General features: G+C 35.0%; 2 protein-coding genes across 3 annotated transcripts; one reads left to right on the top strand and one right to left on the bottom strand.

The window, feature by feature from the left end:
• Positions 1–232: 232 nt before the first annotated feature.
• Positions 233–1101, bottom strand: LOC111375557. The gene is made up of 2 exons (XM_022998395.1): positions 816–1101; positions 233–645 (listed from the first exon to the last, which is right to left on the bottom strand). Exons 1-2 carry the CDS (start codon positions 1099–1101, stop codon positions 233–235), a joined length of 699 nt encoding a protein of 232 aa, XP_022854163.1.
• An 11289-nt stretch (positions 1102–12390) lies between these two features.
• On the top strand, positions 12391–15249 carry LOC111375550 (phospholipase A1-Igamma2, chloroplastic-like). 2 transcript variants are annotated; one of them, XM_022998387.1, is made up of 3 exons: positions 12391–12953; positions 13479–14275; positions 14819–15249. In XM_022998387.1, exons 1-3 carry the CDS (start codon positions 12459–12461, stop codon positions 15063–15065), a joined length of 1539 nt encoding a protein of 512 aa, XP_022854155.1. In that variant the 5' UTR covers positions 12391–12458; the 3' UTR covers positions 15066–15249. The 2 variants fall into 2 exon arrangements, with proteins under 2 accessions (XP_022854155.1, XP_022854156.1); XM_022998388.1 differs by having other exon boundaries at positions 12391–12997; positions 13523–14275.
• Positions 15250–16905: the final 1656 nt, after the last annotated feature.

The following is a 16905-nucleotide window of genomic DNA, read 5'->3' as shown; positions in this document are numbered from 1 at the left end:
GTGGACTGCAATTTTAGGGTCTATCCCTGACATATCCTCAACCTTCCAGGCAAAAACGCCAATGTTTCGAGATAAGCAGCCGACAAGTTCTGTCTTTAGGATGTCGTCAAGATCCCGACCAATAGTCACCTTCTTATCATGCTCGAGCTCAATTTCCATCAGTTCTTCAACAGGAGCAAGTCTGACTTGTTGCCCATCCTCGGGATCAATCCTCGAGATTTGCATGACGTCGTTATTTATTTCCCGAACACTGGCAACATAGCATTGTCTGGCAGCTGTTTGGTCTCCGCGGACAACCCCAACGCCATTCAACTACACCCTCTGGAGTGATGACTCCTCCTCCAAACCCCTGAAGAGGAGTTTTAACTGCTTTGAGTTGGTGAGATGAGATTCCCATTTTGGCAAAAGCTTCTTGTGAAAGTATATTGGCCGCACTCCTGTTGTCAACCAAGATCCTCTTTACTTCAAAATTGGCCACAATCGCTGAGATTACCAAGGCGTCATCATGTGGAAGTGATACGCCTTCTAAGTCTTTGGTCCCAAAAGTAATATCCTCCAGCTTTCCATGGGGCATCCCAGAGGCCAAGGCATATCGTCGGGCATATTGTTTTCTTCCACTGTTGGAGTCTCCTCCCGAGGCAATACCTCCAATGATGATATTGATGGTTCCAGCAGTGGGTTGACCATCCCTTTTTGCCTCAGGGACTTTTTCCCTGCCACGATCATTCCTCGGCCGTTTGTCGTTACCGACGTAGGAACTCAAGAGTCCTCTTTTAATAAGGGCTTCAATTTGGAGTCTCCTCCCGAGGCAATACCTCCAACGATGATATTGATGGTTCCAGCAGTGGGTTGACCATCCCTTTTTGCCTCAGGGACTTTTTCCCTGCCACGATCATTCCTCGGACGTTTGTCGTTACCGACGTAGAAACTCAAGAGTCCTCTTTTAATAAGGGCTTCAATCTCCCGTTGCAGGGCCTTACAATTCTCCGTGGTATGCCCATGATCCCGATGGAACTCACAGTACTTGTTCATGTCCCTGGATTCGGGTGGTGACCTCATTCTGACAGGCCACTTCAGTTCCTTCATATCCTTGATCTCCATCAATATATTGGTCTTTGACGTATTTAAACGTGTGAACGACGTCGGGGGAACCTCCTGCCTCTATTTTTTCCGATGTTGTTCTTCACGGGGGTTCGGGTCATGCTGTCTTTTATGCTCGACCCTGTCATGGGATGGTTCAACCTTTCTCGGGTTCAGCGTTTCCTCCATATTTATGTACTTCTCAGCTCGAGTAAGAAGCTCGGTGACTGTCTTCGACGGAGTTTTGGATAAAGACATCTTGAAAGCCTCGCACTTTATGGCATATGTGAGGGCAGAAACTGCTGCAGTTATGTGTAGGTCAGGAATCTGAAGTCTTTCCTTGTTGAACCTGGTCATGAAGTCACGTAGGGTCTCATTTTGCCCTTGTCTAAGTTGCATGAGGGAAACTGCTGTCTTCCTGATACGTTTGCTGCTTGCGAAGAAAGCTGAGAACTTGTCCGCCAAATCCGAGAATGAGGCTATGGAGTTGGACTCTAAGGTTGAGAACCAATCCCTAGCAGCATTCGTCAAAGTTTGCGGGAAGGCCTTGCACATCACCTGATCTGGTGCAACCTGTAGATTCATGACGTCCGTGTAGATGTTCAGATGATTGATTGGATCGGTGGTCCCATCATATTCTTTGATCCGAGGATACTTAAATTTGTCTGGCAAGGGGAATGTTAATATCTCGGAAGTAAATGGAGTGTTGGGACTGAATCTTGTCGTCCCTTTGTTGCCCTGAAGTAGGCCCGCCGTAATTCCTTCTTGAATAATCCTAGCGAGTTCCCCGAAATCCATGGTCACTGATCTAGAGGCCGAGGTCACATGTGGTATACCCGAGGCCCCTGCTCCGCCATTGTCAGGGACTGAATCTTGTCGTCCCTTTGTTGCCCTGAAGTAGGCCCGCCGTAATTCCTTCTTGAATAATCCTAGCGAGTTCCCCGGACTCTATGGTCATTGATCTCGAGGCCGAGGTCACATGTGGTATACCCGAGGCCCCTGCTCCGCCATTGTCAAGGACATGTGCTCGAGCTCGAGCATCGGCCATAAAACCCCCCTGGGGTGCTGGTGTAGGTGACGGATGCGAATTTCTTTGACTTAGCAGCTGAGTCAGTGTGGCGACCTGTTGTCTGAGCTCTTCAAAGGCTCCAGCAGTGACGACTACCGGCTGGGGCTCTGGCACTTCTGATGATTCCTCTTGAGGAATAGGGATATCCTCAGGGGGGGGTTGGTTTGGAGCGGATGAGCTTGCTGGTGGAAGACCTGAACGTGTGTTTACCATGGCTTTTGGTAGCGCTTCCCACAGATGGCGCCAATGATGCTACCAAAAGTCGTACCTGTAGATTTCTCGAGCTTGATGGCGGATGTGGAGCACGAATGTGATCTTCCGATACCTGAAACAAAGGCAACGATGTGTGTTCTCATCGCCCCTCCGATGCTTAAGTCAGAAAGGGAAATATGTGCGTGAGGCTATGTGCTGAAGAACAATGTAAAACGTACCTGAATAATGGCCCAAGGTTCTGCTTTTATAGGAGTAGGTAGTGTACTCCTAGTAGGATTGTGCTAGTTGGATGTTTTTATCCAAGGGAATTTCTATTTTAAAGAGTGTCCTACTTGTAATGGAATTGTTTGACAAGTGGTGTCAGAGTTGACGTAGAATCCTTGGGTGTTTAGGTTTGTTAGTTAGGGACCCAGGTCTTAGGAGGCATGTTGGTGGTGTATGTCTCGAGGAATATTCTCGAGGACATTGAGAGAATGTAAATGTGTCCTCAAGATATCTCGAGAACTACGATACCTCGAGGACTTAGGGTGACCCCGAGGACCTCGGGATAAACTCCTCGGGGTGTATCAATATTTGCATAGTCACCTTATATGAAACTTAGCCTTTGCATTGTAAATTTTCAAAATTTATCTTCTTTGGTAAACAGAGATTCTTATTTTTTTATAAATGAATTATCACCGGATCCATCTGATAAAACCCTAGATCTGATCATCAGCTCCATATCCCTGACCTTTCCATCGTAAGAGATAGTTTTGTGAGTCCAGGGCATTTCTGCAACATCGATCCAAAAAATCCAATTTGTGCCTTCGCCGGAACCCCAAGCCGGAGCTCCTCTGCCTCTCTTCAAAGCTTCTTCGTGGTTTCTCTCCACCCCTTACACACCATCGCCGCCGATAGCAACCCAACCGGCGGTGGGTGTGGAAATTGGAGTGAAGCTGCCACTTATATCTTTAGGTAAATTGCAATTAGGCCCTTTCTTCGGCAAACCACAATGACCGCAGTTATAATTTCCCCGCTTTTTACCATGCTTTATTAGAAGAGAAGCGTCGGAGATGGGGGTGGCGGGGTGCGGCTGGTGGCGGTACATATCTGGTTCGTGATTTATACAGATAATAATCACTCACCAAGAGCTCATTACACAATTTACACTCATTATCATATGTGTGTGTGTGTGTGTGTAAGTATGTATAGGAGGGAGTTGGAGGTGGCGGCATGCTTAGGTGGGGGGGTAGAAATAAAGGGCGGGAGAAGAAAGCAAGATTTGCGCCTTCGTGTTTAAAATTAAGGCTATGTTTGACCCGTATTTAAAAATAAAATTAAAATTAAAATTAAATAGTAATTTGACATTATTTCAATAATATTTTTCTATAAAATAATATTATACGTAAATTCAAAACTTTTTCTCATTTTTTAACCATATATTATTAATCAATTTATTATTTCACAATACATTCTTCCAAAATAATGTGGTTCAAACACACACTAATTATAATTGAAGGAGGAGCGTCTGGTGCATTACACCATCCACCGCCATGTGGTCTTAATCCCTTGAATTTTTATGGAGTAATGCTCTTTAGTTCTCTTGGAGTTATAACTTCAATTTAGATGATATTAATGTGGCATTTCATTCTACATATTATTTGGCATCACTTAGACTGAGGTTGTAATCCCAATAAAATTACATAGCATTATTCATTTTTATGGTTTTTTTGTTTATAGTGGTTGAACTTTGGAATCTCAATCCTAATATTCAATTATGTAGAGTGGAAATGAGTTAAATGAAGTGGTTGCGTTTTAGTGGTTGAAAACCTTTGCAAAATAATCTAATTTATTTATGGATAATGTTACACATACATGTGTATACATGAGGAGCCCCCTCCATATGAAAGGGGTATAAATACGACCCTTGCCATGTGAAGGAGTATAAATCGGGGTGTACACCTTGAGGTGTATAAGCATTATTGTCCTTTATTCCTTTAGCTCTCAGTAACAAATGAAATTTGAATTAAATATATGATTTTTCATTTCCATTTTAAGAGTGGTGCCCTAGTTAGGCAGTGCGCTGAGACCATCTTCGATGGTGGCACCAAAACACCAAATTTTGGTGCAAAAGTACTCCAATGTGGCGCCAAAGTTTGTACCGTTTTGGTGCAAAATCATATTTGCCCCCTTTTCCATTAGTCAAAGTAATTGATGAAAGGTATTTGGGTCATTTGTGTTATATATTTTTTAATACAATAAATTTCATATATATTATTATTATTATTATTATTATTATTATTATTATTATTATTATTATTTACATTTAAAATAAAATTTAAATGTAAGAAATAATAATCAATGAATTAATTAAAATAAGAATACAAAAAAATTAATATAACAAACACGATTATTTAATATAACAAATACAATTATTTAGTGTTTCTACTAATTATACTATGTTTTTTAATATTTTTTAATGAATTTGATATTTTTGTTAATTTAATGTAATTATTTATTTAGTAATTTATGTATTTATAAAACAAATAAATAAATAATTTTCCAAATGTAAGAAATAATAATTAATGAATTAGTTAAAATAAGAAGAAAAAATTTAACATAATTATTTAATATAACAAACATGATTATTTAGTTTTTCTACTAATTGTACTATATCTGCTATATTTATTAATGAATTTGATATTTTCGTTGATTTAACGTAATTATTTATTTAATAATTTATATATTTGTAAGATAAATAAATAAATAATTTTTCAAATGAATAAAAAGAATGGAAGAAAATAATTAAACACTGTTCATTACTTCATTTTGTGTAAATTTTAGTGTAATGGTTGGAAATTATTTGTAATTTAGTACAAGATTTGATGCAAAAATGTGAATGAAAGAATGACTTGGATGAGTGTTTGATAATCTCGATTCATTCCCTCGGAATTCTTCGATCGATTTAAGAGGCAGGACAAGCTCGATGCATAGATTCCTATGCTGGAAAGGAAAGGTCACTCTTCTTGATGTAGCAAGCGTGAAGGTTTAGTATACTCACTTCTAGTTACCGCACAACGTCCCATCTTCATTCCCTGTAGGCTCCTTCGTGTGAATAAGGGCGGAGCTTCGACTATTGGCCTCCTTGCTCATTCGTTAGCATGAGAGAATTCCATGCGTTAGGCAATGAACCATCGAAGTACATTTCCCAAGGGAACGGAACTTTAGCATATAAAACTTCTTCATCAATTTTTTGTGTAGAGTTGAAGGTGGCCTAAGGGCAACTCCAATGATAACACCAAATCACCAAATTGCACCATTTTTTGGTGCAAAGTTGCTCTAATGCAACACTTTACTTTGCACCATTTTGGTGCAAAATGATACAAAACCAAAATGGTGCAAAGTGTATAAAGTCTCTTTTGCCCTTTTTTATCATTTTCCAAATAAAATTGTTAATGGTATTTGAGTCAATTGTACTATATATTTTTTAATACGATAAATTATTATTATTATTTTATTTGCATTTAAAATAAATTTTAAATGTAAGAAATAATAATTAATTAATTAATTAATTAAAAGAATAAAAAAATTTAAAATATAACAAACACAATTATTTATTAAAGTTAACATGAAATATATTAAACAATGGCATATATAAGAGAATCTAATTTTATTTTGCGACTTCTTAATATCTTCTATCCAAATTCGAAATAAATTGTACTATTTTCTGATGGTATGATTTAATATTTTCGTTGTTGCGGTGTTTTTATTAATCGTACTATGTTTTTTTATATCTATTAATGAATTTATTCTTTTTTAATTTAACGTAATTATTTAATTAGTAATTTATGTATTTATAAAATAATTAAATAAATAATATTTCAAATAAATAAATTATAAAGAATAAAAAAGAAAGAAAATGGTTAAACACTGTTCATTTGATGTAATTTTGGTGCAATAATTGGAGATAAATTTTAGTTTGATGCAAAATTTGGTGCAGCGTTAGAGACGACTTAAATCTAAGAAACTTGTAGTCAACCAAAGGCAAAACAAAAGATGTTACAATAAAATATAGATTTTGATAAAAGTTCGTAAAATGGATGGTTGTAAAATTGATGAAAGTTGTGTTCCCATATATCATGTGATTGAAAATAAAAATAAAAATGAGGCCAAACATGACTTTAGTTTGTCATTCCACTATTCTTTATGAATTTCGATTGAAGAAAGTGCTGTTTGATTTACTGATTTACCCCTTTTGATTCCTATAGATTTAAGAATGAGAATGAAAAATATAGCCGTTACGAAATTCATACAAAAGATAGAAAGTCAAATATAGTGGCTTGATGTAATTGATAACGGTCATATTTTTCATTTTTGTGCCTAAAGAATGAAAATCAAACGGGGTTAGAAATTCTTTTCTTCTCTTTTTGTTCTATTGATACTTGTTTCATTAGGGATTTCTAAAAGATTGTGAATTCTTGCATCTAGAATTCGAGGAAATATTCTAATATAATGATAGAAGGGTTGTCAAGACTTCATGATTCCTTTCTATTACTAAGGTAGTGTAGAAATGATTAGATGTTGAATTAGACTAAAGAGCCTAATAAGAAATCCGATTCATGTGAAAAGGCGTAGAAGTTACTTCATATATGCCACGTACGGCAATTATGGTAGTCAACGACTGCAAAGAGCATTACTCATCAAAGAATTGTACTTCGATTTTTTCAATAGGTAACTCATTATAGTTGAGTTTGATCATTGGGTGATTACATCTTAATTTGAGTTAATTGTCTCAATGGTCATCGAACTTATGTGTATGTCTTCAATCGTTCATTGAAGTTTAAAATATCTAATTTTGGCCATTAATCTTATCATAACATTGAACGTTGCTAACTACCTTAACATCCTTTTCAATTCTTTAACGAAATTAGTAACATGGTTAAAGGAATATAAATGTGGCACCCTGTCACCCCGATAACAAATGGTTACATTTTCAATTGCTCACTGAACTTTAAGGTGGTCGAATTTTAGCCACTAAACTTATAAAAATGACTTCAACTTATGTTCATTAAAGAATCTGTAGTGCAATCGCACAAGTCGCGTAAAAGTAATTAAGCGGACAAACGAATTTGAATTGTCGATTTCACGAGAAATGATTATTCAATTACATAATAGTTAAATTTAATATTGATATATTTTGTAGAATTTTAAGCTATTTTCACCATTTGAAAAAATTCAAAATTTTTGTGTGTTTCGTTATTAAAATTAAATTAATATTTGAATTTCGTAATGAAGCACAATAAACTTAATTAAAAGAGATGAATAAGAAAAAAGTTATGTATTTATGTGCAAAATATTTTATTGTGTGAATGTGTTGTTGAAAATAAATGCATAGAAAAAATAGTTTTAAAATAATAGTTGTCAAACAGGTTCTTAATTACTAGTTATTCTTAAAATTACCAAATGTCTAACTTTTGATTGCTTGACATTTTGAAATTGGATTCTAAAATCAATCTGAAAACAAAACCTTAATGTTAATAATGTTAGTCTTGTTTTGAAATTTATCTTATGCACATTAATTTATTAGTTCTATGTTCGAACAAAAGAGAATGAATAACGTTTAATTTCAGTTTGCTAGTTGCAATCAAATTCAATGTATCGTATCACAAAAGAGAATGAATTTGTTGTTTATACTAATTCTAACTAAGAAAGCAATAAAAAGTTGTTTTATCAAATTATGGAACGAATGATTATATTGGATTTCTGAATCTCCATATTAGTGCTATTTCTAATTATTGATGTATAAAAAGTAATGTTATAAAATGTTAATGACAATCATTAACCTGATTTTATTCAACATTCTTTTTCAAGATATATTAATATTTACACAATTTGGTCCTATTTTTGGTCCAAATTCATACGAAAAAGATATATTAATTTGCATGATTTATCCCACAAAATTGCACACGCCAAAACTATTGTTCATAATATCTATTATTAGTGTGTTATATATGCAGCGTTCTACTTGTTGTGAACCTTCCAACGCTATAAATAACCAACAAGTTATCTAATTGGTAGCTAAGTAATTAAATAACACAACATGGATGTATAAATAATAAAAAAATTCAAGAAATTACTAAATTGCTGAATCATGAATTGAATTTAACAACTAATAAGGATCATCATCCATCAAATACAAATGAAATATAACTAATCATGTTTCTAATAATCAAATAACAAGAAAATTGAAAATACATCACCTGTAATTTATAAATATAACTAGTTCTTGATTATCAATCCAAGATTTGATTCTTCAAGTCCTTGATGTTTTGATTCAAACTATTACTGGATTTGTTTCCATCTCCAACTTATATTGAAATTGCCCCTCATTCTTTAATTATTTTATGATATGGATCTAATTTGAGATGTGAAAAAGAGTTCCTTTAATGACTGTCCATCTCTTGTATTTATGTATGATGAAATTAGGTTAAGATTCTTGTCTGAATTGCCTTCTAAAAGAATTTCAATCAAGTGAGGAATTTTGCCTTTGCGTGCGCATGGTTTTTGTCTCTGCGTAACTTTCAATATTTTGGTCATAGTTCTCTCTCAATATTCGATTGAAGTGATTTAAAGTGAGTTGGAAAACTAACTCAAATGATCACAATTCTCCTACAAATAGAATATTTCCAATTCAAATGTTTGCTATTCCAAAAATGAGTCTCAAACTCTGATTGAAAATCTAGAATGTGCTTTTTTCGGTTGGAAATTGATTTATAAAGATAATTTGATTATATTTCTTTTTTTAACTCTTTATTACATCCAATTAATCCTAGAAATATTCAATTATCGATTTGAAGTCCGTCTCAAATTTTGAGCATTTGCACTTTCGTCCCCGAAATTTGAATTTTGCCATTTTTATCTATTTTCTGTTATTTCTTCCAATTTTTTGTCCAACACATGAGTTTTTCTAATAAAAGAAATTAATAATAAATTAGGCACTAATCTGCCCAAATAATAAAAAAATATCATCTTTTATGATCCCGAATAAGTGTAGAAACTATACTTATCACTTAATTATATAACTAGTTATATCTAACAAAGTTGATAAACCATCATAGCTCGAGAAAACAAAGGAATGACTAAAGAAAGACTACGTTTATTATGTCTTTATTAATCAATATCCAAGTATGAACTATGACGTGTCCAACAAAAATATACTTATTATTAATTATATAATTAACTATATCTAGTAATATTGATAAATCATCCTAGCTCAAGAAACAAAGGAATTAATAAAGAAAGACTACGTTTATTATGTCTTTATTAGTCAATATTCAAGTGCGAAATATGAAGTATCCAACATCTTATGACAAACTTGTGCCTTGCAACTATTGAATTATTTTATTTTGGACATCACGGTGATAGATTATTTTACAAGCTTTCTAGCCACCCGTAGGGAATTTGAACTGTTGTTCCCCAATTTATATTCCAAATAGCAAGTTTGTCCTTAACATTTAAATAAAATTATAGTAGCACAAGTAGTCTCAATCAACAATTTATCATCCACAATCCATAGTAGCACTATTTCTAATTCTCGACTTATAAAAAGTAGTATTATTTTCTAATGTTAATGACAACCATTAATCCGATTTTATTCAATTTTATTTTTCCAAGACATATTAAACATATGTTTCACACAATCTAGTCATATTTCTTGTCCAAATTCATATGAAAAACATGCATTAATTTGCACGGTTTATCTCACAAGATTGCACGCGCCATAACTATTATTCATAATATCTATTATTAGTGTGTTAAATATGCAATGCTCTACCTGTTGTGAGCCTCATAAAACTACAAATAAGCAACAACTTATTCACTTGGTAGCTAAATAATTAAATAACACAATATGAATGTATAAATAATAATAAAAACCCAAGAAGTCACTAAATTAATGAGTCAAGAATTGAATTTAACAACTAATAAGGTTCATCATCTATCCAACACAAATGAAATATAGCTAAATATGTTTCTAATAATAAAACAACAAGAAGAATGGAAGAACATTACCCATAATTTAGAAATATAAGAAAGAGATGTCACGATGTAATTCATGTTCTTGATTATCAACCTAAGATTTGATTCTTCGAGTCCTTGATGTTTTGATTCAAACTTTTGATAGATTTGTCTTCATCTCTAACTTATATTGAAATTGCCCCTCGTTCTTGAATTATTTTATGATATGGATCTAATTTAAGATGTGAGAAAGAGTTCCTTCAATGGTTGTCCATGTCTTGTATTTATATATGATGTAATTAAGCTAAGATTCATGTTTAAATTGTCTTCCAAAACAGTCTCAACCAAGTTAGGAAAATTGCATTCGCGTGTGCATAATTTTGTCTATACGCAACTTTCAGTATTTTGGTCATAACTTTTTCTCCCAATATCTGATTGAATTGATTCAAAGTGTGTTAAAAAACTAACTCGAAGAATCACAATTCTCCTAGAGATAAAGACCTTGTTTGAGCCCCATTTTTTGGGATAGAATGAATTTTTGAATAGTGTATTGATGAGAAATGTGTGGTTAAAAAATAAGGAAAAATTTTGGATTTACGTGTAATATTATTTTATTGAAAAATGTGTGGTTGAAATGATATCAAAATACTGTTGAAAAATATATTTTTTCAAAAGAATGAGGCTCAAAAAAGGGCAAAATATTTCTAATTCTAATATTTATTATTTCAAAAATGGGTCTCAAACTCTGGTTGAAAATCTAAAATATGCTTTTTTCGGTTGGAAATTGATTTGTAAAGATAATTTAATTATATTTCATTCTGTTTTGACTTCTTATTGTATCCAATTAATCCTAGCAATCTTCAATTATTGATTTGAAGCCCGTCACAAATTTTGAGGATTTGCACTTTAGTCCTCAAAATTTGAATTTTCACCATTTTTATCTATTTTTCGTTATTTCTTCCAATTTTCGTCCAAACATGAGTATTTTCTAATAAAAGCAATAAACAATAAATCAGGTACTAATTTATTCAAATAATAACAAAATATCATCATTTATGACCCCGAATAAATATAGAAACTATACTTATCACTTAGTTATATAATTAATTATATCTAATAAAATTGATAAACTATCATAGCTCGAGAAACAAAGGAATTACTGAAGAAAGACTACGTTTATTATGTCTTTATTAACTTATTATGTCTTTATTAACCAATCTCCAAGTATGAAATATGAAGTATCCAACAAAAATATACTTATCACTTAATTATATAATTAACTATATCTAAATCATCCTAGCGCAGGAAACGAAGGAATTAATAAAGAAAGACTACGTTTATCATGTCTTTATTAATAATCAATATTCAAATGTGAAATATGAAGTATCTAACAATATCTTATGACAGACTGGTGCCTTGCAACTATCAAATTATTTTATTTTTGGGTATCATGGTGACAGATTATTTTACAACCTTTCACGCAACCCGTAGGGAAATTGAACTGTGTGTCCCCAATTTATATTCCAAATAGTAAGTTTGTCCTTAACATTTAAATAAAATTATAGTAGCACAAGTAGTCTCAACCAACTATTTATCATCCACAATCCGTCAAAATTTCCTTTCTTAAGGATTTATTTAGAAATCTACATAGAAAATAGACATAAAATACTCATAAAATTCACTGAGCTAGTCCCAAAACGGTTTGAGAATTTTTTCTTGTATTACAAATATCAGAGGCATTATGCTTGTAATCGATTTAGATTGGACATTTTAAATGTTTTTTTGGAGGTGGGGGTGGTGATCGAGATAAACCATCCACAACAATAGTGTAGAAGATGAGTACGAAAGTGCTCTCTTTTAAAGGCCGAAAATAAACTTACTCTGATATGATAGTTCGTGACCAACGTTACAATTTTTCCCTAACAACATGTTAACGAGGGTAGTTTGTCTTGGGGTGGCGGCTATTCGTGTGAAACATGCACAAATTGTTTGCATTTTATTATATGCCATGAAGTCTTCGAGAGATGGGCAAATGCTTATAATATAAACCAAGTCCCATCTCTCCCATTTGTACCTTCACCATCTTGTTTCATTTTTATCAATGGCAATCTCTCTTTCAAACACGGCTCTTACCTGCACAAAACCACACCACCATGGCTTCCAGCCTGAAAACCACTCTCCTCTATCAGTTTTCAGCCAAAGATTACAGTACAGAGGCCCGGAGAGATGGGATCAACTAGTCATAAAAAGGTATGGACCGGCTCGAGCCATGTCGAAAGCTAACGACTCATTGTCATCTACAGTCATTGGGGTCGAGAAGGAAAAGGAATTGAAGAAAAGGAAGGCGACCACAGAGAGGGAAATAGGCCGATGCTGGCGTGAAATACACGGGGAGGACGATTGGGCAGGCTTGATCGATCCAATGGATCCATTATTGAGAAATGAGCTAATCAGGTACGGAGAAATGGCTCAAGCTTGTTATGATGCATTTGATTTTGATCCTTACTCGAAGTATTGTGGAAGCTGTCGATTTACTAGGCCCGAATTCTTCGATAGATTAGGCATGCCAAGCATCGGTTATGACATGATTCGATATCTTTATGCCACGTCTAACATCAACTTGCCCAATTTCTTCAAGAAATCAAACACGGCTCTTACCTGCACAAAACCACACCACCATGGCTTCCAGCCTGAAAGCCACTCTCCTCTATCAGTTTTCAGCCAAAGATTACAGTACAGAGGCCCGGAGAGATGGGATCAACTAGTCATAAAAAGGTATGGACCGGCTCGAGCCATGTCGAAAGCTAACGACTCATTGTCATCTACAGTCATTGGGGTCGAGAAGGAAAAGGAATTGAAGAAAAGGAAGGCGACCACAGAGAGGGAAATAGGCCGATGCTGGCGTGAAATACACGGGGAGGACGATTGGGCAGGCTTGATCGATCCAATGGATCCATTATTGAGAAATGAGCTAATCAGGTACGGAGAAATGGCTCAAGCTTGTTATGATGCATTTGATTTTGATCCTTACTCGAAGTATTGTGGAAGCTGTCGATTTACTAGGCCCGAATTCTTCGATAGATTAGGCATGCCAAGCATCGGTTATGACATGATTCGATATCTTTATGCCACGTCTAACATCAACTTGCCCAATTTCTTCAAGAAATCAAGATGGCCTAAGGTGTGGAGCAAGAACGCGAATTGGATTGGATACATCGCTGTGTCTAATGATGAGATGTCGAAAAAACTAGGACGACGTGACATAACCATCTCGTGGAGAGGCACAGTGACACGCCTCGAGTGGGTGGCAGACATGATGGACTTTCTAAGACCTATTTCATCCGACAAAATTCCGAGCCCCGATCCTACGGTTCGAGTTGAATCAGGGTTTCTCGATCTCTACACCGACAAAGACGAGAACTGTAAGTACTGCAAGCTTTCAGTCAGAGAGCAAATCATAACAACATTAAACAAGTTAATCGAAATATACCCAGAAGAAGAGTTGAGCATAACTATCACAGGCCACAGTCTAGGCGGTGCATTGGCAATACTTAGTGGATATGACATCCTCGAAACGGGCACAAATATAAGGAACGACACAAGGGCTGTCCCGATTTGTGTGTTCTCATTTGGAGGTCCAAGAGTTGGGAATTTGAGATTCAAAGAAAGGTTAGATTTGTTAGGACTAAAAGCATTGAGAGTGGTGAATATTCATGATATAGTACCCAAGTCTCCTGGATTAATTTTTAATGAAAAGATTCATCCTATGTTTTTGAAAATGGCTGAGCAACTTCCTTGGAGCTACTCGCACGTGGGAGTAGAACTTGCATTGGATCACAAGAATTCTCCATTTTTGAAACATGATGCTGATCTAGCTTCTGCTCACAATTTGGAAGCTCACCTGCATTTACTCGATGGGTTAGTCATTTTTTTTATCTTTTCTCAAATTCTATTCTTAGATTTGACATTTAATGTGTGTGTATGCATGTAAACAAACACTAGTTACAGCATAAGAGCACATTTTGACTCGGTTATCTCACTCACAGACAAAACTATGCAAGAATGATCATGTTATTTTTTCAATAATTTATGATGTCTACGTAATCTCTGAGTAGGATTGGACCCAAAAAGTCTTGTAAATAATGGGCTCTTCTAAAAATTATTAACACTGTAAATAAATAAATAAGATTAGTCATTTCAAGAAAAGATGATTTGTTACCTACAAAGATTAAAAATTGATTCTCATCTATCACTTCTACTTTGTAATGGGTTTGTTGCTGTCAAGGCACATTCACGAAGTTTCTATCAAGTGCACGTATTATCTTTGGTTAGTAATCCATAATGGAATGACAACACAAAATGCTCATGTGGACATATCCAATATGATAACCATTCAAGATAGTTAAAAGCTCTTAAATTGATTCTTTAAATATTTGATTGACTCTTAGTTTCGAAATGTAGATACCATGGAAGAGGGGAGAGGTTTGTTCTTGCAAATGGAAGGGATTATGCCTTGGTAAATAAGGACAGTGACTTTCTGGAAGATGAATATGAAACCCCCCCAAAATGGAGGCAATATCGTAACAAAGGAATGGTTAGAAATAAAGAAGGACGTTTAGTGCAGGAGGAACGTTGTCTAGACGATTGTCTACCAAGCGATCTACATCATCACTCCAAGCAACTCGGGCTTTCAAACAATAACATTTAGGTATATATCATCTATCTAATCAATCAATATTCCGACTAATGTTTGGTACATGAAACGGAATATGATTGGACAGAATAATGTAATATGCTTGTCTATTATGTTCAATACTATTTAAATACTGCACACCTAACAAAATAGCTGAGGCCTGAGAATAAAAGTTCATACAAAAGACAAATTTCATCCATTCTCTCTCTTAATGACACGATCATAGTCATTGTGGTGTTCGACGCATATTGAAACCGGTTTATCATCCAAATCATGAAGACAAAGTAGTAGAAAACAAGCATAATTATCATACACCTTTGCAGAAAATTATAACCTTGAAAACCTGACTAAAATTATCAGCATCGTCTTCTTTTTCTTAATTCAATCATAATCATTGATGTCCAATTTAGCACACTAAACATGGCATTGGTTAAAGAGTTTCTATCAAAACCTAGCAATCAAGGTAATGACCTAAAAATTGCATTAAATTAAATCTGAGTATCATCAAGTTGGTACTGATCAAACCAAACATCCACCCAAAAAAGTTGATGCATTCAGTGCCGACCTTGACTATAGGCAGGGCAGGCGATCGCCTAAGGTCCCACTACAATGAGGGCCCCAATTTTATTTTCTTATATATATATATATAGTCTTATATTTGAAATTGGTTTAAGGCCCCCCAAAATCTCAGGGCCAATCTTGGACGCATTGGAACATCATTCACTCAAGCAAATATTAATAACAAATATAATTAAGAAATTTTTTGGGCTTTATTTAACATATATATTTACATTGCATCATAATCATTTACATCAAGTAGACAAGTTGACTGTTTCATCATCAACATCAAACTCCAACAGCTACTTTGCTCTGAGAATATTCCTTTGCCTGAAATTATAAGTGAAAGGTCAATTTAAGCAAATTTGCATACGACTAAAATGGAACATTATGATCACTGGGGTTGGAATCAAATAAGATTAACTAGTCAACAAGGGGATAAAGTGACGTCAGATCATTGCTCATTCTTTATCTTTTGACGCAACTTACATGTTTATTCTTTTAAAGAGTTCGATAAAGCTATGTGAAAAGTTCAAAAATTTTAAACTACGAAGGTAATCCTATGCCCAGATAATCATGTTTTATTGAGAAAGATTCGAAATAAGGACATACCTCGGATGGAGCACTACGAACCTTGCGTGCTGGTGTCCTCATGGTGACAAACTCCTCTGCTGCCGTAGGGTGGATACCCACAGTGGAGTCCAAATCTGCTTTTCGGAGGCCAGCTTTAACTGCGACAGCAATCCCTGGAAATCTCAGCACGAAATAAAACCTTGTCAGATGCTGTTCATTTGATGAAACATTTTAACCTCAATGAAGATTGACAGCTAGCAACATCACTATATTCCCTTATTGCCTGCAAAATTGGCCAACTCATTGGGGCCCATGGCCCACTTATGCCAAATCACGTGGCATCCTGGCCGAGGCTCCTAGGCCAGCAGAAGTCGACCAGAATATTTAAACAACACTGGCCGAGGCTCCTAGGCCAGCAGAAGTCGACCAGAATATTTAAACAACACCCATGACGTGGCCCAAATGCTAACGCTGAAGTGAATAGATCGAGGTGATCAGTTTGGCCGAGGTCCTAAGGCCCTAAGCAGTACTCCTCCCCAGAGATCCGGTCTTATACAATGATCATTCTTGATTGATTGATGTGACACCCATCATAGAGTGCAAGCGTCTTGTTTTGTCAAAGTAGGTGGAGCCGTCGATTAATAAATGTGTAGCAGACTAGGAAGTCAATATCTATAATTTGACATGTAAACTTACGATATGAGGCTACGTGTACTCCCAATCG

Source organism: Olea europaea, unplaced genomic scaffold (assembly GCF_002742605.1).
Source record: "Olea europaea var. sylvestris unplaced genomic scaffold, O_europaea_v1 scaffold1388, whole genome shotgun sequence".
NCBI classification, from domain to species: domain Eukaryota; kingdom Viridiplantae; phylum Streptophyta; class Magnoliopsida; order Lamiales; family Oleaceae; genus Olea; species Olea europaea.
The sequence above is the reverse complement of the archived record's forward strand: the minus strand, read 5'-3'. Positions and strand labels throughout refer to the sequence as shown.